Source organism: Cynocephalus volans, chromosome 14 (assembly GCF_027409185.1).
Source record: "Cynocephalus volans isolate mCynVol1 chromosome 14, mCynVol1.pri, whole genome shotgun sequence".
NCBI classification, from domain to species: Eukaryota; Metazoa; Chordata; class Mammalia; order Dermoptera; family Cynocephalidae; genus Cynocephalus; species Cynocephalus volans.
Window position 1 is genome coordinate 93,622,822 of NC_084473.1, and position 26,063 is coordinate 93,648,884.

The 26,063-nt window shown below is 46.3% G+C and overlaps 1 protein-coding gene across 2 annotated transcripts in view; it reads left to right on the forward strand.

Moving 5' to 3' along the window:
* Positions 1–26,063, forward strand: part of TBC1D8 (TBC1 domain family member 8) — a 106,812-nt gene that overhangs the window by 61,418 nt on the left and 19,331 nt on the right. For both annotated transcript variants that reach the window (XM_063078109.1, XM_063078110.1), the window contains exons 3-11: positions 160–278; positions 3,542–3,770; positions 5,898–6,138; positions 16,459–16,666; positions 18,620–18,814; positions 19,635–19,811; positions 21,423–21,573; positions 23,815–24,029; positions 25,070–25,187. In XM_063078109.1, the coding sequence (XP_062934179.1) occupies positions 160–278; positions 3,542–3,770; positions 5,898–6,138; positions 16,459–16,666; positions 18,620–18,814; positions 19,635–19,811; positions 21,423–21,573; positions 23,815–24,029; positions 25,070–25,187 (1,653 nt within the window). The remainder of the gene's footprint in view (positions 1–159; positions 279–3,541; positions 3,771–5,897; positions 6,139–16,458; positions 16,667–18,619; positions 18,815–19,634; positions 19,812–21,422; positions 21,574–23,814; positions 24,030–25,069; positions 25,188–26,063) is intronic.

Below are 26,063 nucleotides of genomic sequence, written 5' to 3' on the forward strand. Positions count from 1 at the left end.
CGGCAAACTGGGACCCAGGGTATGAGAACCCAGGGTGTTTGAATAACATAAATATGGGAAACACGCAAGTTTTCATGCCAGTTTTGGAAAATGAGTTCACGTTCTAGGAATTACTCTTGTTTCATTTTTAAATCTCTGTCTTTTTCTGTTCTAATCCAGGTGCAACGTTAGAGGAAATAAACCAGCACTGGGACTGGCTGGAGCAAAATCTCCTGCACACTTTGTCTGTCTTTGATAACAAAGACGACATTGCCAGTTTTGTCAAAGGGAAGGTAAAGGTAGGTCCCTTGATTTTAATATTTGTCTTCATCTTCCCATCTTTCCTATAACTTTCTGGTGGCATTGTGAACACTGCAGCATACCAGCAGTTTCCTCCAGTCTAGCTGAGCCTTTTGGTCTAATGCATAAAGCCAAGTGAACTAGACTTGTCTCCTGTTGAACTTTGCAGAGTCAGTCGAGCAAAGTAGACCTGAAATTTTTTTGAAAAATGACCTCATCCTCAGGCCTACTTTTTGTTATTTTTTTTACAGAAGAGAAGGCCCTTCTTTGTCTCAGGAAAAAACCTGTGATGTTAAAATTTGTGTTTTTGCAGAGCAGCACGTGACCTGATTCCTCAAATTAGTTACTCCCAACTTTTTTGCAGCTGTGACATCTTGCCACTCTCTTTTGTTGGACCTAGCACTTTCCTCCCGCTAAAAGTGGATGTTTATTCTTACAGTACGTAAATTAAGTGGAATTAAAGCCAATTAAGTTTTGATTCAGTAAGAGAGGAATATTTTGCAAGGTACCTGTTGATACCTCCTATGTGTTACAGTCTTATATAACTGGTCTCACTGCGATAGCACTGTGTGTAATTGGTGCTTTAAAAACCTTACCGGGCAGGGAGAGATGGTTTCTTGTTCTAAATTTAACTCTTTCATTAAACACTTTTCCTCCTTAGAGCATTGATTTGTTTGTCTTCCTTAAAAACCTGGCTTTCCAACACCTCGAGTGCTACGGCTTTTAGTAGAGGTATCAGAGCAAATTTTAGGTTTTAGAGGAACAGAATAGAAGCACCCTCTGCCTTTGTGGAATCGGGTGAAAAGCAAAGTCCTCCTGAGTTGCCAGTGTTGCCTGGTGTCCTCATGCTGTGACCCTTGGTCTTTGGGGTTGGCGTGGGTCCAGGCCATGGTGGGGGACGTGTCCAGCACTTCAGTCACCCCCTCAGCTTGGTCTCACTGGCTGTGGCTCAGTTTCCTGGGTCAGGCTGCACTGGGCTTTAGCTACAGAAATGCCCTGTCATGGTCATTTTTCACCCTTACTCCATCTTTCTTGGTGTAACGTAGGTGACAGTGATTGTTTTCTTAATTTGGAGAGAGGACGTTCATTTTTGTTGTAATGGTTTTAGAAGAGCTTCCGTAGAGGAAGAACACTCTTCCTTTACCCCCCTTGGTTCTGTGGCTGGGGCCCTGGAAATTAAACGGACAAAAGACAGACTAACAAGAGAAAAACAAGCAGAGTTTATTTGAATGCAGGCAGCCCGCCCGCCTGCGCATGGCAGAAACTCAGTGATGAGTGACTCACAGGGGTGGGTGCGACTTGGGCTTAAGTAGCATCTTAAGAAGAACAATAAATTTGTAGAGAAGTGACATGAAAAAGGCAAAGGGGTTTAGGCCTTTGGGGCAGCACACTGTGGGAAGATGCACCTGTGGGGAAACTCGCGCAAGACAAGGGCTCTTTTAGTAAGGCCTGTTAGGTAGGTTCCTCTCAGTGCTCTCTCTAGAGTTGTCTCTGGTGATAAAGAGTCAAAAGTCCCCTTCCTGGTACGGGAGAAGGAGACACTGTTACAAATGGAAATTATGTCCGTTTTCTAGGCAAATGGGAGGGAGGGCAGAGAGACTTTTTGGTGTCTGCTATTTCTCGATTGTCTTCAGCTCAAAATATTCCTCATGCCAAAGTGGCATATTGTGGGCTGACATATTCTGATCCCTGACACTTTGAAGCTAAAATGTCCAAAAAAAAAAAAAAAAAAGAGGTCCTGAGGTGGCAGGTCTGGGGAGTGGGGCCTTCCTGGGCTGAGCCTGGAAGCAGAGCGTGGCATTTGCTCTCTGTCTTCTGGCTAACTTCAAAGGGTCTGGGAGCTGGGGCTTTCCTGCTCACATCTTGAACATTCAAACACTTTGCAAACTTTAAAAAGAATCCCTTCGCTCCAAGCTGTGCCGGTGACCAGACACCACAGTCCGTGGAAGACAGAGGTCTGTACAGCCACCATCGTGGCTGTGGCGGGAGCCACCAATCCTGTTCTGCAACCAGGCCTGTTTGCTCTGGAGCCTTCGTAAAGAGCCCTTTCATGCCTCACTTCCCAAGCAAGGGGAGAACAAAACATTTATGGTGTATTAGGTATGCTTTTAAAAGATAATTATCTTTTTAATTAGAACTTTGAGTTTATGATGTCTTGTTAAATAAAACTTGGAAAATAGAGAAAAACGTAATGAAGAAAATGAAAATCACTTGATTTGATCAGCCTTCAGATTTATCTTAAAAATAGTTTTAAATTACAGTGTTATTTTAATGTCAACGTCCAGGTTCAATTTCTAAAAAGCTTGTATAGTGCAAGGTTTGGTGGCAACCCCCCAGAAGAAGTCTTGTCTTAAGGACATAGCCTTTTATGAGATTCCTACAAAACAAAAATAAGAGAAATGCTAATAAAAATAAATAAAAGGATTTAATTATAAATGTATTTTTTAAATTGAGTAGCATAAGTGAGGCCTGGGGCCCTAGTGTTACCAAGAAGATATTTTTAGTGAAGAATTTTGCGGTGAGCTCCCAGGAATGGGGAATCAGAATTCTGATGGCGGCAGTGAGGCCACAGGCTTCAATTCTAGGCCTTTCTACCACCGCCCCAGATTTTGGAGGACACTTACTGTTACTTGTGATTGGCAAAACAATTGTAGGCTCAGGTGCTTTGTTTCCTCTGGTCTCCCCACTGACCTGAGTGCTTTGAAGTTATTTTTGACCTTGGGAACCTCGGCCGATGTCCTCCCTTCCACCTTTGGAGACTATACAATGCACAAAGAAGTGAATCGTAGCAGGCATCATACAGGCAGGCAGCTGTTAGCTATATACCAACGTCTGGGAACCTAATAAGGGAGATATGCATGAAGTTTTAAACAAAGACTAACTTTTGACTCCTACTTGGGTAGCTCTTCAGGGTTAATGCAGTGAGTTCACACGTCTGAGCCAATCATTTGATGCTCATATCCCTGCAGGGAGGATTTAGACGCTAAACGGGGCTCAGAAGTCCAGTGATCGCCCAAAGCCTCACTTGCGCACGTGGCTGAGCAAGTGAGACTTGTACGTGGGTTTTCCAACCCCGGCCCCGTTTGTTTCTTTGTTGCTGCCGCTGCCTTGCGTTTCTGGGGGCTGGACGGTTGAAGCAGCACCCACCCCTCCAGACACCTGGTGTCCCTCAGTGCTCTTCTGTCCTTCTGCTTCCCACCCCTGCCCTCACCTTCCCTTTACCTGACTTGCTGAATCAGGGACTGTCATCTCTGTGTGTCAGGCTCTGATTGCCGAGGAGACGAGCAGCAGGCTGGCCGAGCAGGAAGAGGAGCCCGAGAAGTTCCGAGAAGCCCTGGTGAAGTTCGAGGCCAGGTTCAACTTCCCCGAGGCGGAGAAGCTGGTCACCTACTACTCGTGCTGCTGCTGGAAGGGCAGGGTGCCCCGCCAGGGCTGGCTGTACCTGAGCATCAATCACCTCAGCTTCTACTCCTTCTTCCTGGGCAAGGAGCGTAAGTGAGGGCGGGCTGGTCCTCCACAGCCAACACCAGCCCTCGGGGGCTGAGCCCCCGAGAAGGGCCACTCACGTGAGAGTTAGACACCAGAAGAGTTGAAGAAATGGTTGGGATGACAACAGGTGATACATGATTAATTTTATGTGCTCCTACTACCAGGGGGTTCGATTTTGAGAGAATTCATTTTCTCTGCAGCCTTAAGGAACTTTTTTGTGTAGCTCACTGGCTGCAGCTACTAAAGCGTGTTTGCTCCTGTAGATTGCTTTGAATACACTGTCATAACTGATGGCCAGGTGTTTCTCAGCGAGTAGAACATATTCCTGCTTCTTAACACAAGGGGGCATTTAAAAACTTCCCAGCCCTGAAGGTCATGACCGTCCCCTGGAGAAGGGGCTAGATGCACAGTTGCTTCTGGAAGGGGAATTCTTCCCTCGGGTCCCCTTGAGATTCAGGCACTGATTCATTCTCGCATGTTTATCCAGTGGCTGGCACTGTCCTTGGCAGTGGGATTCCCAGGTGAAAAAGAAAAGCCAGAAGTGTCAATTGTATATTGAATGTTTAAAAAGTCATTCCCATTGAAACTATTTCCAGAGCTGAATATTGTCTCAAGTGTCCATGCTGGGTGGTATGGGTGTGTGTGTGTGTGTGTGTGTGTGTGTGTACATATATGTGTATGTTATTTTTTCTTTCTTTCTGCATTTATATTTCAAGTAGAACCAATGGGAATGGCTCCTCTTCAGTGTCCCCCGTGGCCAGTTTCCTGTACATGGTATCCCCTTTTCTTTACAGCTCACCAGCCTGTTCTGATGCTCCAGGACATGCACCCTATTTCCACAACTGTTCCCCACTCTTGGCATGTGCTCTGACCTCATCTTGGCTATCCCTGTTTTTTTTTTTTTTTTTTTTTCCTGAAATGCTTCTCAAAGTGAACACCTGCTTTTCCTTCCTTTCCTCAACCTTATACCTATTTGGAAACTCCTGTTCATCCTTCAAAACCCCATTCAGATTTTGTCATCTCCATATCATGTGTGCCATATTTGTGTTTCTGTGCTGTGTCCCATCAAGTCAGCAAGTTGATTACTTGTTTGAATGTCTGTTTTCCCTGTTTGAACAAGCTCCTTAAATGCAGGGTTCCTCATAAAGTAGACGTTTAGTGAACCAAAGTTGATGGTGTACGTGGAGTGTATGTGTGTGTGTGTGTAAAAGACTTTATGTGATAACAACTAAAAGTAGCTGGAGAAACTTATTCCCAAGGCTGATGTATAAATGTAGCCTTTTAAAATTATTAAAGCACTGAAAACAGCATTGCCAAGTAAGTGGAAATAAATGTTAGAAAGGAAGACACTAAATCATTCACTAGTTTATTGGAAAGGAAAATGAATTATTTTCTGACACTCATTCATGATTGTCACTAAACCTAACTGTGTTAGGAGAACAGGATTTGGAAAAAAATAAATGACTCCTAATATTTGGTAGCATTTACCATTTTAAGTAGTTGTGTATGTCTCTTCGATACAGCCAACCAGTCAGATGTGAGACCATGTTCTCCCTGTTCTGCATTAACAAACTAGCTATTGTGGTATTAGAAACATTTTGAGAACAGAACACTTGTTTTTAAAATGTACCATTTGTACTGTATTACTTTTTTAAAAGTTTCATGCTTTTTCTAAGACTCTTAACAACTGTCATTTGACACAGTCTAAATGTTGTCTGTTTCTATAAATGAGATTATGAGTAATCCTCTTTTATATTCCTTTTTTTCTTTTACTTGTGCCATGAATGCTGTTTTTCAAACCATAATTTATATAGTTAGAGAAACTTTTGCATGACTATTTAAGTTTAAATATTCTCGAGAGTTTACACGTTGTTTACTTGGTGTTTCAGAATGACGTTCCCTGGCAGTGTGCAGTAGCCAGAAACTTGGGACATTTTACTTAATCTTTAAGAAAACAATTAGAACATGAGTTGGGTTTGCACCAGCAGTTGTCAAGCAGACCTGTGCCCTCTTTCCTGCTCTGGTAGGAAAGGCATCTGCATTTCTGCTTATGGACTGCTGTTTGCTGGTGCTCTCAGGTTTAGCTGAAATTTCATGGTTTAATATGCATTTCCCTTTTTCTCTTATAGTTAAACTTGTAGTCCCTTGGGTTGATATCCAAAAATTAGAAAGAACATCCAATGTCTTTCTAACGGATACCATCCGAATCACCACGCAGAATAAGGAGCGTGACTTCTCCATGTTTCTGAACCTGGATGAAGTGTTTAAGATCATGGAGCAGCTGGCAGACGTGACCCTCCGAAGGCTGCTGGATAATGAGGTCTTTGACCTGGACCCAGATCTGCAGGAGCCGAGCCAGATCACCAAGAGGTAAGAGCTTTGGGGGGCCCTGCACTTACATGTGCTTTTTGTAAGCCTTAGTTGCACCAGATTTAAATTTCTTTTGTGGTGTAATCCAAATTTTCCTGTGTTGTTAATGTTGACAGAGATACAATAATTAGAAATGATTGTTACTCATTTCCTGTATGCAGTAGACTTTGATTTCTGGATCCAGTTTACCTCTTCTTCAGATATTTCAAAATTGGCTTTTATGAAAAACATGTCTAGAAAATGTAATGTGAGTTGACTTATGACAGAGCTCTGTTAAGTTCTGTGCTTTATTGGTGAACATTAAGACATGTTGTCTTTTCAAATTAAAAAAGTTTTCAGGACAGCTGGGCTTATTTTTGGTACCATTTTGGCATCAGAAAAATGCCTTCCCAACAGTGCAAGTTAGTATTCTTTATTAGTTGTTTGCTGTAAATTGGTACTAATCGTGGAGACTTGTGAGGCAGTTATTTGAGTTGTTCATCACTTTCAGGAAATTCAGCTTTATCATCTGAAGTTCAAACCACAGTAGGTGTTTGAGCTTGACTGTAAATTCTGGGTTTGTGGTTCATGACTAGGTAACTGTAGTGCTGATACAAAGGTGAACTGTTACAAAGAATCCTTCGAAAATCAGATGAATGATAAAGTGCTGTCCTGGCTAGATGGGTTTGATATAGTTACAGAATCACCCACTACTATTTGAATAGTATTAGCCATTAAACAAAAAATGTTTTTATTATGTTATAATACACGTAACACAAAATCTACCGTTTTAACCATTTTTAAGTGTGCAGGTCACTGGCATTAAGTACATTCACATTGTTGTACAGCCGTCACCACTGTCCACCTCCAGAACTCTTCCATCTTGCATAACTGACACTGCACCCATTAAACACTAGCTTTGTAGCCCCCTCCCCCAGCTCCTGGCAACCACCATTCTACGTTCTGTCTCTATGAATCTGACTACTCTAGGTCCCTCATACACGTGGTATTGTGTAGTATTTGGCTCTTTGTGACCAGCTTATTTTACTTAGCTTAATGTCCTCAAAGTTCATTCATCTTAAAGCATGTGTCAGGATTTCCTTCCATCTTAAGGCTGAATAACATTTCTTGCATGTATATACAACACTTTGCATTTCCATGCATCTGTCAGTGGACACTTGGTGTATTAGTCTGTTTGCTGTCGCTTATAACAGAACACCCGAAACTGGGTAATTTATAAAGAAACAAAATTTATTTCTTACAGTTTTGGAGGCTGGGAAGTCCACAGTCCAGGGGGTGTATCTGCTGAGAGCCTTCTTCTGGGCGGGAGCCATCTAAAGGGCCCTGGGGCAATGCAGGGTATCACACGGTGAGAACGGGCTGAGCAGGAGGGTTAACCTCTCTTACCCTCCTTATGAAGCCATCAGAACCATGCCCGTGATAACTCATAACTTCATGATGGATCAGTCCATTCAGGAGGGCACAGTCCTCACGATCCAATCTCCTCTCAAAGGCCCCCACCTTTCAAGTACCATGATTGGATTTCACACCCTCTTGACACTTTACAGTGGAGACCAAGTTTCCAGTGCATGAACTTTCGGGGGACACATTTGACCCATGACACTTGGGTTGCTTCCATCTTTTGGTTGTGGTGAATAATGCTGCTATGAGCACGGGTGTACAGAAATCTCTGAGACCCTGCCTTCGGTTCTTTTGAGCATATACCCAGAGGTGGAATTGCTGGATGACATGGTAATTGTATTTTTAATTTTTAAAGAACCACTAGTTTCATTAAAAAAAAAATTAAATTGTTGATTTATTTTAACATTCCTGTGTGCCTTAATTTTGGTTGGATTTTCTTGCAAATATCCAAAGAGATGATTAAAACATATACATGATGCTTTTGCTTGTGAGGTGATTTAGTACTACAGTGTCAGAAATTCTTTGCATGACCATTAGCTGTATCTCATAATTTTTCTGAGCTTTAGCCTTCTATACATGGGCTGGATGACGTACCACTAAGTTCTTTCAGAGGTCTAAAGTCTACTGTTCAGTAATAATGCAAAGAAAGTTGTTTGTTAAAATATTTATTATTGCTATGGATTGAACTGTGTCCCCCCAAGGTTTAATGTATTAGAAACTTAGTCCGCACTGTGACATTGTTAAGAGGGTGGAAAATCCTATTACAGTAAGTGAAAAGTGGGTCCTTGAAGAGGGGACTAGATTGTGAGGACTGTGCCCTCGTGAGTGGATCGATCCCTTCGTGGAGTGACGGGAGTGGCTTTAAAAGGAGAGCGTGTGAGAAGCTCTCTCTCTTGCTGCTGCGTTTCTCGCCGTGTGATTCCCTGCATTGCTGTAGAGCCACGACCAAGAACAAGGCCCTCACCAGATGTCTTCCCTGGACTTTGACTTCCAACCTCTGAAACTGCAAGAAATTAATATTGTTTCTTTACAGATTACCCAGTTTCAGGCAGGTCTGCTGTAAGCAACAGAAACGGACTAATACAGAAAACTTATACAATTACTTCTTAAATATGTGCGGTGTCGTCTTTGTATGTCTGGGGAAATGTGTGTCTTTCTAATTAGTGGTCCATAAATGGCAGCATATTTAGAATTGTCATGTATTCAGAAAGAATTCAAAGACCCTTCCTGCTGTGTGCACTCATTTTAAACTGATTGCTTATAGACACAAGTAGGGCAAAAATAAAAAACAACGTTTTTAAGCATTGCTCTTAAGGTTTTGGTAAAATTCCAACGAATCTCATATGGTTTTGTTTCACCTCTGATAATCTGACAGTTCCTTTGCGAGATGGGGGCTGCTTGTCACTCCTTTATGAAAGGAGACACTGTGGCCATTGTTCTTTGGTTTTCTGACTCTCTCTCAGCTCCAGTCTTCCCATTACAGTTTCTGGCTCCATCTTAGGGGTCCTTTTTTAAAAGGAAGACACCTCAGTGTAGTGGGAACCACACTTACCCATATTTCTTCAAATAACTCTACAATGGTTGGTATCTGAGTGTGTGTTTGAGTGGGGAAAACACACACTGTCTTTCCTTTGCTCTCACAGCACAGTCATCAACACAGAAGACCATCTTCTGTGACCAAATGTGTGGGGCTTTCTCTCCACCAACAAGCAAGCAAGTAAGCAGTTCCTCAGTGGACACCAGCTGAGTGTCTTCTAAATCAATTTTGATACTGTCTACCTGGAGGTGGCGTCAGACCCCACAGTGGAGCTCTGTCCCATGGTGGAGCTTGGTCCCAAGATGCCCCCACTCTAGATGCCACACACAAGCTGCAGGCTCTTTTATCTGTGCTTCTGACTGACCGGCTATAAATTGGCTATAAAACTCCTCCTTGAGTTGGATTAATTTGCTAAGCAGCTCACAGAACTCAGGGAAACACTTGCATTTACTGGTTTATTATAAAGAATATTACCCTATCTCTGCATTACAAAGACGCAGAGATGCTTAGGGTGAGTTATAGGGGAAGGGGCGTGGAGCTCTGGTGCCTTTCCCAGTTGCCTCACCCTCCAGGAACCTCCATGTGTTCGCTGTCCACAAACATGACCCTGTGCTCTTGGGGTTTTATGGAGGTGTCATTACATAAGCGTGATTGATTAAATGACTGGCCACTGGTCATCAACTTAACTTTCAGTCCCTCTTCCCTCCCCGGAGGTTGGGGAAGGAACTACCGTGGTCCTTCTGGTGACGGGCCCCATTCTGAAGCTGCCTAGGGGCTGCCAGCCACCAGTCAACTCACTAGCATTCAAAAAGACAGCACTTTGGAGATTCTAAGGATTTTAGGAGTCCTGTGCCAGGAGATGGGGATGAAGACCACATAAACATTTTCACACTATCACAGGGTCCTTTTAGCCCGGCTTACAAAGATCACAGTTGCAGAGCCCTGAAGAAACAAGTTAAGGAGTTGTAAAAGAGCTCATACAAACCGACAACTAAAGCTTTTACCTCTTTCCCTGTGTGTGCTTAGGGATGGGCAAGTGTGCGAACGGCAGCCACATCGTCTTAGGAGTGGGAGGCCAGCTAACAGCCCGTGTGTTTCTGGTTGGCCATTGGGACTTCAGGTGATCCCTCACAAATCTGACCTCCCAGTATGGCTCCACTTGCAGATGTGGCGTTTTGGTTTTGGGTAGATGTATTAGTCCGTTTCTATTGCTTATAACAAAATACCCAGAACTGGGTGATTTGTAAGAAAACAAAATTTATTGCTTACAGTTTCAGAAGCTGGAAAGTCCAAAGTCCAGGGAATGTATCTGGTGAGGGCCTTGGTGGTGGTGACAGTGACACAGGGGTCTGACATGGCAGAATGGAGGAACAGAGAGAGACATAACTCTTCATGCACTCTCCTTCTGAAGCCTTCAGAACCACAACCACCATTATCAGCCCATTCACTACTGCACGGTCCCACCGTCTAATCACCTCCTCAAGGCCCACCTTTCAATTTCCGTAGTAGGATTTCTGACCCTCAACAGTTACAGTGAGGACTCAGCTTCAGTGAGTTTGGGGGGCATCCAGTCTACAGCAGTAGAAATGAGGGGAGAAGGTGATCAAAGGTCTGTAGCACCTAAGATTTTTCTGATAAAATTATCTGTTTTGGAAGAAAACAGACTGCATTGGAAGTCTTCATTTATGTTCCGGAATTCAGGGTAATTCTACAGGGCTGTTCCCCGCTTTGAGTGCTACCCTGAGAACTACTGGAAAGAAGAGAGAAAAGGAAAGGACAGAGAGGGCCCCTGTGGTGGCCAGTGGTGGAGCCTCCCGGGTGTCCGTGGGTGCCCAGGGCTGGCCCAGGACACGTGGGCAGCAGGATTCTGGTCCACAGCTGTTGACTGCACATTGAGCGACTCCCTTCAGAAGTGGAAAGCAGACGGTTCCCTACCCATTCCCTGCGAGTTCTCATTTGTAGCTTTTGTCATGGAGATGCAGGCCTGGGGTATAAACAGGTAATGACTCAGTCAGCTTGGCGTCCGTCCTGCCAAGAGAGCCCAGGTTTGGAAGCTTAGGAAACAGTCTCTTCATGCTCAGGGCACAGTCACGGTGCTGGAATGCTCTTCCGGCTCTCTGGTGGGTCCCTTTTCTCTTACCTTCCCAGGTAGTGGCTTTAGAAAGGCGCCCTCGGGGTCATGAGCAGGTTGGGCTGTCTGGTCATCCATGAGCTATGACTGCAGTGTGTGGTCACTCCAGGGGGACTCATGAATACAGGGCAGAGCATGCTCAGACCTCCTGTGGGAGCAGGGAGGGTGGGATGGCACATTGTTGTCCTGGATCTGATGGGACAAGTTAGGGCTGGCAAGGTTTGGGAGTCACCATCCTGGACTAGGGATGCTCATGTGTGTCATCATAGAGTCCAGGAGGGCAGTGACTGAGGGAGGGGAGATTGGGGGGGGAGGGGCAGGGAATAAATGGATTGGTCCTGAAATTTCCAAACAGAACCCATCTGTCCTGAAGTTGGGAGTGGTGGGGTAAGAAAAGTATATCCAGGTATTTTTTGGGGGGTGGGGTGGTTGGAGAGGTGACGGGCTTCATTAAATCCAATTAAAATCTGTTTGCTGCAGATGCTGGAGAAAACTCAGTGGAAGCAACGTAGTAAATGGCAACCGTTTCCCACGATGTAAGCCTTCTGCTGGTGTGTACAGGGAACAGTGGCTGTTGAGGGCGGGTGTCCTCAGCCGCGAGCAGACCCTTTTCACCCTCCCCCACAGCCCGTTCCTGCTCTTCTCCTTAGGCCCACGCTGGATGCGTGGGCTCGCTCGGTGTGAGTTGTTCCACTTTCCATCCAGATTCTAGCTGCAGCCCTCCTCTGCCTCAGAGTCCTCTGGGACCAGTGAAGACATCCCTTGGTGGCCCCTGCAGCCCTGCCAGCCACCACCTCACAAGGCAGGGCCCCAGGCTGCTCGGTGGTGGCGGGTGGGCTCAGGTGGTGCTCCCCAGGCAGGATGGACAGAAGAGGACAAAGGCAGGAAGCTTTTCTTGAAAAGCAGAAAAGCCTCATACATGCCCTGTGTCGCTGAGGTCGTGGTCTGCAGGGGCTCAGTGTGGGTGGATCTCCAAAGGACTCGGGGGCTGCGGCCGCCTGTTGTCTGAGGGCCAGGTGAGCCTCCCGTGCGTCCCTCTGTCGAGTGGCCCCACGCTGCTGAGTGTTCTGTGCTAGCAGCCATGTCGCAGCTCCGTCCAGCCATTTCATAGGGCTCTGAGGTGGGGGTCCCAGAAGACAGATGTTTTGAGCAAATACATATTTGAGAAATGAAAAATTTTACGTGCAAACTTGGGCCTTGAGGAAAAGCGCACATATCTGGCCTTTCTGCCTCGTTTCTGGGTTGCTCACTTTTGGCATTTCGCAGAGTTTAAGTGCGTTGGCAGTGGGTCTGTGGGTGGGCACATGACCACAAGCCACTGGAGAGCTCTGTGTACTCCTTTAGAGGCAAACTCACTGCCAGGGATGAGTTTGCCCTCCCTTATTCCTGAAGGGCAGGAGCCGTGGCTCAAGGCTTCCTGTGTGGTGCCCGCCTGGGAATCCTTGCCCACTGAACTACTGGGAGCCAAGCCCCATGGCTCTATCCTGAAGCCAGCCCGTGCCAGCCTGTCGCTCAGCCTGAGTTTGGGGAAGCATCTGGTGCTAAGCCTGCAGAAGGGTTGCGTATGTGGATTGAGTGATCAGGTGCAGTGAGAGTTGGTGTGTAAGGCCTAGACATGATCCTTCCCAAGAGCATTCTAGAAGATTGATGGGAGAAAAGACAGAGACAGAGGGAAACCTGTTTCTGATACGTGTTTGATACTCTAGGAGAGACAATAAAAAAACTACCCACCCCTAAATTTCTCGGGTCCAAGGTCTTAGGGATTAAACGTGAATTTTTTAAAAGTGTGCATATAGTCTAGAATTTTCCACCATTGTTGCCAGTGTATGATTGCACATATTAATTTCAGTTTCAACAACAAGCTTGATGTTTGTTGCTCTGTGTTCTGATCAACCCACATTCATTCCCTCCGTGGTTACAGCGGCATGTGTGGAGGTAGGATGGCTGGTGGCACCTCTTGTCTCCACCATGGCTCTCTCCTGGAGCGATTGCTCTGGTCTGTGCACACCAGCACTGTGGGCATGGGGTGGTGGGCTGCTGGGCTGCTGGGCTGGTTACCGTCCCCATAGGGGAGCTTCTGCAGTGGTGGCTTACAGGCCTGTGTTAGCTACCACCTTCTGAATGTTAGGTCATGACGGTGTCTATTGGTCTTCTCTGTGGAGGAAAAGTGGAGACATTTCCTAGATATTGGAAGGTCTGAAAGGCAAGCTGTGACCAGTGGGCTTCGTTTTTGGTGCTGTTCAGAAAAAGGAGTTGAAATATTTAGCATCAAAACTACCACCTGCTTTGGAACAGACCCTGGTCTTATTCTAAACTTATTAAACAACTGGTTTCTCATCTCCCAAGTCACTCTTCTGAGTTTTGCTAGAAATTTAAATGCCATGCATTTGTATATAACACATTTTTAAAGGTGGAATTGGAATAGAACTTTCTAGTAGGGGGGAAGTTGAAAATAACTTGTATTTTAGGGAAGTCCCCCCTGCTGCTTACTTATTTGTAACTTGAGGTTTCTGGTCTCTGGCTACCAAATGTGCCAGAGACAGACCTCTCTAGTGAGAGAGAGGACAGCCCAGAAAGAAGAATGGTGACTTCGTGTGTGGTATATGTGGGCTGCTCAGAAGTCACAGAGAAACTGATTCAACCGAGCTGTTGACTGAGGCAGCAGGTACACTGGATAGAAAAAAAATTGTTCATGGTCTTGCTTAGATATCGGAGCTCCTATCCTTAATCTGGAGGGTTGCGTGCAAAACAAATGTGAATAAAAGTCCTCCACCCTTCCTGTAGCTCAGCACAGACTGGGGTGACCGTGCTACTCGCCAGGTGCTCTCCTTGGCTCCAACCACCTCCTGCAGGAAGGAGAGACAACAGGTGGATCCCTGGTGACTAGAACAGGAGCAAGCACTGACTTTACTTTTGTAAAAGCCAACGTGGCCAGCATGCTTTGGGGACAAGGAAGTCAGTTTGCCAGTTTAAATGTGTTGGGCATAGTCAGCTCTCAGGCAACTTGGCATCATCTTGAGGGACCTTGCCTTCCATTCTTGCAGTGTGTGAATTTCTAGAGTGTTTCTGGTGCTTCCCCATGCACTCCCAGCTCCTCCCCTCTGGAGGAAGCGCAGGCCCCTTTGGAAACAGTAGTCCATGACATAGGTATTTAAGGAACCGCGGGTTTGGTCTGCAGTAACTGGACCCAACTGTATAATTTCTGTAGAATCTGTATAATTTCTCTGTGTGTCCAGGGGACTTTCTGGGCATGTTTGTATCTTCTCTTCGTGAGGGCTTGGTAGTAAATTCCGTGGCCTATACCATCTCTTATGGTGGTTGCTGCTTGGAAGACAGCTGTGCGGTGGTTGGAAGTGAGAGCTCTAGTGCAGAGAGGTGTCTGTGTGAAAGCCTAGGCTGGCGAGGTTGGGGTAAGGTTGTATCACAGGGGCCCCATGGCCAGATCATGACTGAAAAGATCACTCGGGCTGTGTACAGATTCCAGAGTTGAGAGTGTACTATCTTGCATTTATGTAACATTTTGAAAGTTTTTGTTTTTTATTCCCCCCTCAAAAGAAAATAGCTTACGTTTTTAAAAAGCTAACATGTCATGTAGAAAACCTAAGTAAAATAAAAGTGGAAAGTGTAGATCTCTATGCAAAGACAACCCTATAAACATTTGAGATAAAGTCCTTGTGCACGTTGCTTTCTGCACATTTTGAAGGACTTAAGTAAACAGCATACTGTAGGTGCTACTTCTAATCTGCTTCTTCTCTTTTATAGTACTGTGAAAATTTTAAGTTCACAGGGATCCCTTGAAGTAAAAGAAAGTCAGGCATTACTTCTATTTCATAGATATCAAAGTGAGATATCCAGAGTCACAGAGCTAATAAGAAAGCCAAAGTTCACATTCCTCACTTTGAGCAAAGTATTGTTTGTATCAGATAAAATATAAAGAACTCATTTAATATGTCAACGAATTTTTTTTCCCTCTGTATGTTGGAATTTCCCCTCTGCTAGAATTTTGGGGTATGATGTACATTCATCCACATTTTCATGCACTGAGGTTTGGCTGCCTTCTTGCTTTACTTAATTTTAGAGCTAAGATTCAGGGTATGGGGGGTCCCCTGGGACGGAATCCCCCTCCCCATCTCACCACCATTTTCATTTCAATATGATGTGATCTGATGGGTTTCTCTTTGGTGATACTTTATTTGAAGAAAATTTTTTAAAGATAATAATAGCTAATGTTTATTGAGCACTAACTATGTCAGAAACAGATCTAAATTTTTTAACAGCTTTTTTGAGATTTAATTCATGTACCATACAATTCATCCTCTTAAGGTGTACCAGTCAGTACTTTTTAGTATATTAAAGAGGCGTACACCCGTCACCACAATCAATTTTAGAACATTTCATCACCCCAAAAAGAAACCTTGTACTCATGAGCGTCACTCCCCAGTTCTCCCTCTTCTACCCAGCCCTGAGTAGTTGCTAATCTACTTTCCATCTCTATGGATTTGTCATTTTATATAGATGGAATCAGGCAATATGTGATCTTTTTATCTGGCGTCTTTCACTTTATATAATGTTTTCAAGGTTCATGCATGTTGTAGCACGTATCAGTGTTTCATTCCTTCTTATGGCTGAAGAATATTCCATTGTATGGGTAGACCACATTTTCTTTATCTGTTTATCAGTTGATGGGAATTTGGGTTGTTTCCACTTTTTGGTTATGAGGAATAAAGCTGCTATGGACATTCATGGGCAAGGTTTTGAGTGGACATACATTTTTCAGTCCTCTTGGGTATGTACCCAGGAGTGGGATTTCTGAGTTACATGGTAACTCCATGTTTAACCTTTGAGGAACTGCCAGACTGTTTTCCAAAGTGGCTGCACCATTTCACATCCCCACTGGCAGTGTATGAGGGTCCTAATTTCCACACATCCTTTCAACACTTGTTGTCATCTGACTTTTTGATACTTCGATTCTTATGCAGTTATTATAGTAATTTCTAATGTTACTCAAACCAGAAGGAATGCTTATTTGGTCCATGACATTCCTTCCGTGCAGAGGCCACACTTTCTGCTATCAGTCCGTGTTCTGGATGTTGCCGAGAAGGTGGAGATGTGATGCTAACACGGCAGTCCCACAGGTGCATACACCTGTTTGCTTTCCCTTAAACATCAGGCATGCTGGCGGGTTTCAAAGTGCTTTCCTTTGTAATCTTGCATGTCCCTTCACCTTTCCTGTCTCTTCCTCCTTTGCCAGGGACCTTGAAGCCAGGGCGCAGAATGAGTTCTTCCGGGCCTTCTTCAGGCTGCCGAGGAAAGAGAAGCTGCACGCGGTCGTCGACTGCTCCCTCTGGACGCCGTTCAGTCGCTGTCACACCGTGGGGCGGATGTTTACCTCTGACAGCTACATCTGCTTTGCCAGCAGAGAGGACGGCTGCTGTAACGTCGTCCTGCCGCTTAGAGAGGTAGACGTGCCTCTCGCCTCTGCTGCCCTACTGTGTGCTTCCTGAAGTGGCCTCTTTCCTTTGAACCCGGGGTGGTTGCTGGCTACCAGGTGGGGCCTGGAAGGGGACGTTCACACAGCATGGCTTTGCCATCTGAAAATACATGTCTCGATGACCAGGCTTTTTGAGGGACACATGGTCTGAATCAGGCCATTACCTGTTTGCTTGTTGCTTTGTCTCTTGTTACTATGGTGATCTGAAATTGGCCTAGATGTGATTGGTGAGAACAGGGTACCCTAACCTCCACATTATCGATAAAGCTGTTTTTAAAAGTACGTGCCTAGCAATTAAAGATTTTCCAGCAGCTCTTAGGAATGAATCCTCCCCTCTTACCCACTAAAAAAGAAAAAGGAAAAAGGCAACCTACAAAAAGCATCACCTTTTGAAAGTAAATGGCAAACTGTCTTGGCTCTTACACTCCTCTGGAACTTCAGTTAAAATTAAAAATGCCTCCTTTAATATGGATCTGGTCCCTTCCTCCCATTAAATTCTGTAATTCTCTTCTTGGAGACGGGAGGTAACCAGAGTTTACCTCTGGATCCAAGCATCTCAGTCCTTTGGTTTCAGGCATCTCTGTTGAGGTCATGCCCACCACACTGTCACATACCAGGACCTGTGGATTCATGTTTCTGGTAACACAAGTACTGAGCACTGTTGTTTGGAAAAACTTTTTATTCATGTGATCTCCTACCTCCATGTCATTATTCTGTAGTAGATGTTTTCTTTTTACAAATATTGTTACTTATTAGTGAAGTAAGAAATCCAGGTTTACGTACTTTAAAAAAATTTTTTTGGAATCATATATGAGGTACTTTTTTTAAAAGTTCTTGGAAAAATATAATTAAAAGATAATATGAATCTTTCCATGAACTTTTTGAAGTATCCTTGTACATGACCTAAAATTTATCATTTTAACGATTTTTAAGTGTACAGTTCAGTGGCATTAAGTACATTGACACTGTTGTGCAACTGTAAACACCATCCATCTCCAGAACTTTTCATCTTCCCAAAGTAAAACTTCGTACCCGTTAAACAGTTAACTCCCCTCTTCCCTTCCGCCAGCTCCTGGCAACCTCCAGGCAACCATGACCCCATGAATCTGACTACTCGAGGTGCCTTGTATCAGTGAGGTCATTCAGTATTTGTCCTCTTGTGACTGGCTTATTTCACTAGCATAATGTCCTCAAGGTCCGTCCATGGTGTAGCATATGTCAGGATTTCCTTGCTTTTTAAGGCTGAGTAATAGTCTGTTGTATGTATCTGCCACATTTTGCTTACCCGTTCATCTGTTGATGGACACCTGGGCTGCTTCCTCCTGTTGCTGATTGTGAATAATGCTGCCCTGCATACGTTTTAATCTTTCCACTCGTTTTTTATTGCGTTTATTTGGTTTGGCTTCTGTATTAGTTTGTTTTCTATTGCTTCTAACAGAACACCTGAAACTGGGTAATTTATAAAGAAACAGAATACATTTCTTACAGTTTTGGAGCTGGGAAGTCCAAGGTGGAAGGGGGCATGCCTGGTGAGGGCTCCTTCCTGGTGGGGACTCTCTGCAGAGTCCTGAGGTGGCACAGGGCATTATGTGGTGAGAATGGTAAGAGCATGCTGACGTGCTCCCTTTTTCTCCTTGTAAAGCCACTGGTGCCACTCCTGTGATGACCCACTCATCCATCAACCCACTGATCCATAAAAGAATTAATCCATTTGTGAGGGCAGAGCTCTCATGATTCAATCACCTCCCAAAGCACCCCCCCTCCCCCATGCTGCGACACTGGGATCAGGCTTCCACGTGAGCTTTGGAGGGGACAAACCTTCAGATGGTAGCACCTTCTGTCTTGGGATACTTTCTGAATGTGTAACTAAATGCCTCCTTTCTTCTTGTGGTCCCTTCCTGTGTGTCGCTGTTTGGGACAGGTGGTGAGCATTGAGAAGATGGAGGACACGAGTCTGCTGCCCAACCCCATCATCGTCAGCATCCGGAGCAAGATGGCTTTCCAGTTCATCGAGCTCAAGGACAGAGACAGCTTGGTGGAGAGTCTGCTGGGGAGGCTGAGGAAGATCCATGCTGACCACCCCGTGCGTTATGACACCTCCACGAGTGAGGACATGGTACGAGCCTGCAAAGTGGTGGCGTTTCATAAATCAGAAATCCCCCTTTTCAGCCCCTCTAGGGCAGTGGTCTCCGAAGGGGAGCACACAGAAAGGTGATCCACGTGGATATGGAAGATGCGCTGGAGACTGCTGGGCCTGTGTGTCAGTCTGCCATCATTTCTGATACGCTGGGGGTCCAGAAAGAAGGAAGGAAGGAAGGCATTTAATTATGTGTTCAGAAAGTTGCAGATGAGAGGGAGTGATGGGGACACCACAACTTGGAGGGGTGACGGGGGTCACCCTCCTCACAGGTTAGACAGGTTGATGCCTCTGCCCCCGAGGTTCAAGGGGATGATGTCATCTGGGGGCAGATGTAACCTGCTGGAAGAGAAGCTTCATTGTCCATTATGTTGGACAGCTGCCGAGCTAGACTCAGACCTGCTGGGACATGGTCTCCTACTCTTTGCACCTGTCCTCCTCTTTCTTGACCTCTTTACACCCAACGCAGTGAGAGGGGAAAGGAGATCCAGTCTGTCCCTGTACCTTCAGCTGTTTTCTTGAGGTTACTGTCCTCAGTTCCAGGAGCTGAGGGCAGCTGGGGCTGCCCATGAGAAGTCGTGCTGGGACCCAGGCTCCATGTGCCATGAGCATCCTCTCTGGGAAAACGCAGTGGGGCCATTTCTTCCTGAGGATCCAATCCTATTGGTTTGTCTGCTGTTTGTCTCTTTTTCCCTTGAGTACTATAAGTCTGTTCTGTTTGTGCACCCAAAGGCAAAACAAAGACTGTCCCATGATTAAAGTGATGGCTTTCTTCTCGCTCTTGTTTTTTGCTGTGCAGACTTCACCTGTGTTTCATTCGACAAGCATGTGCAGTGAGCATAAGTTTGAGGATCTTGAAATGGTGTCTTCTCAAAATAGCGAGGACAGTGAAAGAGAGAAGAGCCCGCTGCTGCGCCCCGAGGCCCTGGTCGCTGTCTTCCAGCAGTCGGGCGGCCAGAGCCCCGACTCCCGAATGGTGGGTGAGGGCTCGGGCTGGGGGGACCCTGCAGAGCTGTGCTGTGGCACAGTGGTTGCCGGCTGTCTGGCTTGCTGTGGACTGTGGCCCCCTTAGTGCCCGCTCCGCAGGTTGCCAGGAGACCTAGGGACACTTGTGTTCCTGCTCTCTCCAGGAAAACCTCCTGGGCAGAAAGTGAGAGGAGTGCACTGCTGTGGTCAGACAAGGGATGGTGCCTCTCCCTACCCACCCTGCAGCAGTGGCAGTGCTGTCCCTTGTGGGTTTTCCAGGAACAGAACGAGTCTTTCTCCTGCTGGGCAGCAGTGCCTGTGTGCACCCCTTGGTCCCGGTCACCTATCTTCTAGTTCCATGAACCGAAAATATTTTTGCTGTATGTGCTTATAGTTTTACTCTTTGTAGAAAAAATTTGCAAGTGTCATGGACAGTTGGTTAAATTGACTAGAAATTGAATTTTGAAATAGAGCCATGGCAGATGGGAAGCCGTGTTGCAACCACAAGTACCAGGTGGTGGCCACGATCAATATGACCCCAGGCTGTTTCTTGGTCACTTAATGCCTCATGTGCAATCAAGTGTTAGCTTTATTTATCTAAAACAGCCTTCTCATGTACTTTACATACAGATGCTCATTAGGTCTTGTTGACTAAACACATGTGAATATAGAATATATGTATTTACTTCTCCTACCACTGGAGAATACAGATAACTAAAAGCAAATATAAATATCTTGTTTAAAAGGCATTAAACATCCCTGCCATCTAGGGTTAATTTTAAAGTATTTTCAATTGTTAGAGAAGTGATATCTTTGTCATTTCTGTTAATGAGAGCGATGTGATTTTTTTGCAGTTTTCCCTCTGGCTGTCAGGAAGCTCAGGGCAAACTGTGATGACCCCACTGTGGTCTATTTTTCCTTCCTTCTTTCTCTCTTAGCTCCCACTTATGAGTGAGGACATGCAGTATCTTTCCCTCTGTGCTTGGCTTATTTGTTAGCCTTGCAGAGGGAGAGAGCACACCCAGGGCTGCAGAGTGGGGGAGGGGGAGGGGGGATTAATTGGGTGGGGGACACGGGGAATAATTGCAATTTGTGGTAATGGGCATGCTGCTAGTATTGATCTGGCCATCGCATCTTGGGCACAAGTGGTGACAATCAGCTTTGTATCCCATGAATATTCGTAACCAATAAAAAAAATTGTGATAACCCCTCGCTCCTCTTTGTCCTCTGAGCTCATCTGTGTTTCAGCAGCTGCTCTGTTGTCACTGTCCTGAAGAAGCTTCCCTTAAAGTTCCCCAGTCTCACCCCACTCTCCCTTCTGATCTGGGCTACTTTAGTATTTGCATTTACATATTCTTATCAGCATTGCCAAAGAAATTGCGTTTTATTTGTGTAAATGTTCCCACTGGGCTCTGAGCTCCTGGGGCCGGTCCTCTGTGTTATTCATCTTCGCCTCCTCTGTGCCTGGTAGAAGTTCAACTGTATTTTCTGCTCCAGTTCAGATGCCATTGCCAGTCACTGCTGATTCCGCTGTTAACAGTGGCGACGCTTCCTCCTATGGACTGTGCTGTGCTGTGCTGTGGAATGGCTTTTTGTACATTAAGAATATTTCCATTTGCAGTCGCGAGAACAGATAAAAATAAGTCTGTGGAATGACCACTTTGTGGAATATGGCAGAACCGTGTGTATGTTTCGCACAGAGAAGATCCGGAAGCTCGTCGCCATGGGGATCCCTGAATCTTTACGTGGAAGACTATGGCTCCTTTTCTCAGGTGAGTGTTCTGGTGTCTAGAGGCCAAATGTTTTTGGAGTGGACACAGGAACTGACCCTATTCTGAGCTGTGTGTGTGTGTCTGCAGATGAAGTCATCTGTCTTTGGATTATTCCTGTAAGTTCTCAGCTGAGGACTTTGAACCCTTGCAGTGTCAGCTGCAGGACCTAGGTCAGGCTGCCTTGGGCCTCTGGGCTTCAGCGTCGTCTTTGGTCAGTATGAGCTCTGGGTGACGTTATCTCTCCTCCTTTAAAAATGACTTTATGAGTCTACACATAGTGCTGAGAATTTTTAGTAAGATCCCTTGGAAGTGAAGTGTCTTTTTAGGAAGGACATGAGCTCTGAGACAGACCAAACAGAGATCTTCAGACATTGTTGGCTGGCCTGGGTGACCTCGGAGGATTTCTGTTGGTTTCTATTGGTCCTTCCTCTGTTGAAGACACATGTTGTCCACGAGAGGCAGAATTGCAAAAGGCTTCTCTTCTGCTCTGTCTCCTCCTCCTCCTCTCCTTGACCCTTCCAGTGATGGCCTGGTCCTCAGACCCGGGGTAACGTCTGGGATCCCTCAGCAGGACGCTGATGGATGGGCTGAGACTGGGACCAGACTGCTCCAGAGGCCTAACGAACAGGCATTTGTCTGTCTCTGCACATCCACTGTGAGCATTTTTGTCCTGCTGGGCAAAGGAGCGGGGGCCCTGAGAGTGGGAAGGGAAGGCCCCTGCCATCCTGTGGTGACTTTGCTGCTCCTTCCAGGCTGCTGTGGGAGGCATGGTGAGGGGTCCCCTTCCGCAGATGGCCCTGTTGTGCTCGTGTCAGCAGTGAGGCTCCCGGAGGCTGGGCCTGGGTACTGTCCCCTCCCCGTTCACTCCTCCTGGGACCAGAACCTTGCCTTGTCCTATCTCACATCTCACGCCCCCCCACCCATTATCTCTCTCCTCCCTCTTCCCTGTCTCCCCCCAAAATAGCCCAACCTGCCTTCTCTCCTGCTCAGGGAGCCCAGACACAGCTTTCATGCTTCCCAGCACACTCGTGGCATGGGGTGTGGCGGTGTCCCATCACTTACCTTGTTTCCGGTGCCGGGTCCCCCTTCCTGCCTTCCAGCTTGTTTCTGCAGTTGCCAAGCAAAGACACACCATGGAAACGCTTCTTTTGTAGAATTAAAAGTGTCTTCTGTATTTTTGTATTTTAATAAAAACTGTATATTTATAGTTGAAAACTAAAAATGTGGAGGAGTGAGCAAAGAAAGTGACATTATTCATAATCTCAGCACCTGAAGGTGACACCTGTCACTGCCATTGGTCTGTGATCTTCTAGGTCTTTTTAACGTATGTACACACACACTTTGACACAGGACTGCCTAGTGATAGAATGTTTCCTTTGTTCACGAGATCACTATAACATTTAAGCTGTTGCTGAATGAGCGACAGCTTCTAGCGTAAACGCTGATTATTAGATTGAGTGCCCCAGTGATTGTTAACAGGGATGACGGGCACTACATTCAGTCCCTGCAGACGGGAGAGGTGAGGAGGAGGGTGTTTGACTACACCCAGTCAGAATTTACAAACATTAACTCGTGCTTACAGGCGGGATTGGGCCCCTTGCCGCCAGCCCGGGTGGGGAACACTGGCCGAGTCACAGGTGCCCTGGAGTCTTCCCACAGTGCTGATCCATTCTTCCCCTGGTGTCACCTGCCCACCCCTGGGGCCTGCTGGGTGGGAGCTGTGGTGGGTGGCAGTGCGGGGAGTTTCCTGGGAGGTCGTCCTGCTGTGGTTTGTGCTTCTCGACCTCACGCTGGCAGCTTGTGGACCGCTTGATAATTATTGGTTAGCTGTGCTCGGTCGTGGCCGCGCATTCTCGTGTGCGTCACACATCAGGGCTCAGTAGTTTCTTACTGAACTAATACTTGAAGATTTTGTGTGTCTGTGTGTATATGCTGCTCCCATTCCCAGGGAGTATGAGTTATTGAAAGCATATTAATACAGTTATTTCTATTTCCCCCCACGTGTAAGATTATTCTTAGAAAAACCATATTATTATGTATTTACTTTCTCTTATTTTTTTGTTTTTGGGCAAGGCCACATGGCAGAAATGAGGTCCTTTTGGTTGTGTGTGATGTCAGGATATTTTAAGTCCCTCAGTGAGTAATGAGCCCCCGCTGAGGTCCCCAACAGGACGAGCCCCTCCCCGTAGTGACACTCTCCTGCTCGTCACTCCTGCTTGACGTTGTTCTCAAAACCCGCAGACGCTATGACAGATCTGGCCGCGCACCCCGGGTACTACGGGAAGCTGGTGGAGGAGTCGCTGGGCAAGTGCTGCCTGGTGACGGGGGAGATCGAGCGTGACCTGCACCGCTCCTTGCCGGAGCACCCTGCCTTCCAGAACGAGACGGGCATCGCTGCTCTCAGGAGAGTCCTGACAGCCTACGCCCACCGGAACCCCAAGATCGGCTACTGCCAGGTAAAGCGGGGTCACCGCAGTGCCAGTGGCCTTTTAGCATGTGTCCTCGCATTGGCCCACCCAGGGCTTCACCTCTGTCCCCAGCCATCCGGTCCTGAGGATGGTGGTGCAAGGGCACCCTGCTCAGTCCCTTCCCTGAAAGAATGTGTTGAGTAAGGGCCAGAAGATTTAAAGATTTGAGACTGAAAAATTTACCCAGTACTTGAGTAGAGAGATGTGTCTGCCGAGTCGCAGTCGCCGTCTTTGCCACCCCTCAAGCTCAGCCACAGGAGGGGATTAATAGAACTTCTGGATCTCTGTGGAAATAATGGGGATTATTTTAAATGGCAGTGCTATTTGGGGAGGAAAAAGGGTGATTAGGGGAGAAACTTTCTTTCAGGAAACATGAGTGGAGATAGGACATCCACGGAGCTGCTCCTGAGTTGACGGATGTAGTCAGCAAGCACAAAATGTGAGCAGCACAGTAAATCAGAGCAGCAGCAGCTAAACCCAACACAGAGCTGGATTAGAGAAGCTTCTGACATTTAAAAATTTAAGATTTCAGGCTGCCTGGTTAGCTCCCTTGGTTAGAGTATGGTGCTGAAAATATCAAGGTGAAGGGTTCAGATCCTTGCACTGGCCAGCTGCCCCCCAAAATATATAAATAACTAATTAAATTTTTAAATTAAAAAAATTTTTTTTTAAGATTTCAAACTTTGTTTTCCTGTAAAACCAGTGAGTGAAGGAGGTTGTGTGTGTGTCTGCCTGAACGTACACAGAGAGGGTAACTGGATTTGATCCAAGCCAGAGGCACGTGATGCGTTTAGATGCAGCATTTCCAGGTAGGGCGCAGGGGCTAGATGGCTACTCGCTCGGCTTGTCAGGACCTTGCTGATATCATGTCATTCCACTGCCCCAGGCGTCAGTGTGACTGGAACGTCCAGATCTCTCACCTGCAAAATCTTCACTTTTGTGGATATTTGGGCTTGTGTGTTTTTAATGTCTCTGTGGCATCACATGGCCTGGCTAGTAACCGTCCCTCCTCTGTCACTCCTGAGCAGTCCATGAACATCCTGACCTCCGTGTTGCTGCTGTACGCCAGGGAGGAGGAAGCCTTTTGGCTGCTGGTTGCTGTGTGTGAGCGGATGCTGCCCGACTACTTCAACCACCGTGTGATTGGTAACCGCCCCTTCCCCTCCCCTGTGTCTGGGCACTGTGTTTATCATCAGTCCTGTTTATAAAATCCCTCTGTGCCGCTCAGCTAGTCTCGGCAGATACGGGTTGACTCTTGGATTAGCAAAACCAACTTGGGGAATCCCCTGCCCAGTTCTGGCAATATAGTAGAATAAGGTAACCCGAATATGCTCCTGTTGCACACACCTACAGATTTTGGATTAAAAAAATAATCCCAAACTATTTTAAATGGATAGCTTACAAGAAGGAAAGGAAAGTCCTAGGTCCAAGAAACAAGTCAAAATCTGAAAACCAGAGTGGTTTTGCACTGATGCTATGGCCTAGGAAGTAGGGAGGGTTCCTTTCAGTGGCCAAGGGAGCTTGTGCACAGGAGCCCCCGTTCCCCTGGAAGAGAGGTGATGGGTGGGTTGGTGTGGGGGGCCCTTGAGGCAAGACTCCACTTACACGAGGAGACATGGGAAAGCTTGTTCTGTTTGCCACTGTGTGGGCTCTGGGTAAACCTGTGGCCCCACAATGCCCCCACCCCCAAGTGTGCACTTTCTCTGTAGTCCAGCAACCACCTAGTAGAGAAGATGATACAAAAGTTGTTTCAGGTTGGTGACACTCTTAGGGACACTTTCGGTAATCTGGATGAGAGATAGAGGTGGCCCACAATTAAGGTGGCAGCCGTGGGAAGAGAAACAGAAGAACCAGTTTGAGACAGAATTTGGCACCTGAGTGGATATAGGGAGCAAGGCAGGCAGGAGGTGCTTTTGGAGGCTTTCCTAAGCACTGAAGGGTGTGACTGCCACCAGGAGTTGGGGGCTGTGTGGTTGGCTGGGAAGGCAGTGACGCTTGTGCCTTCTGGACACAGGTGTCCTT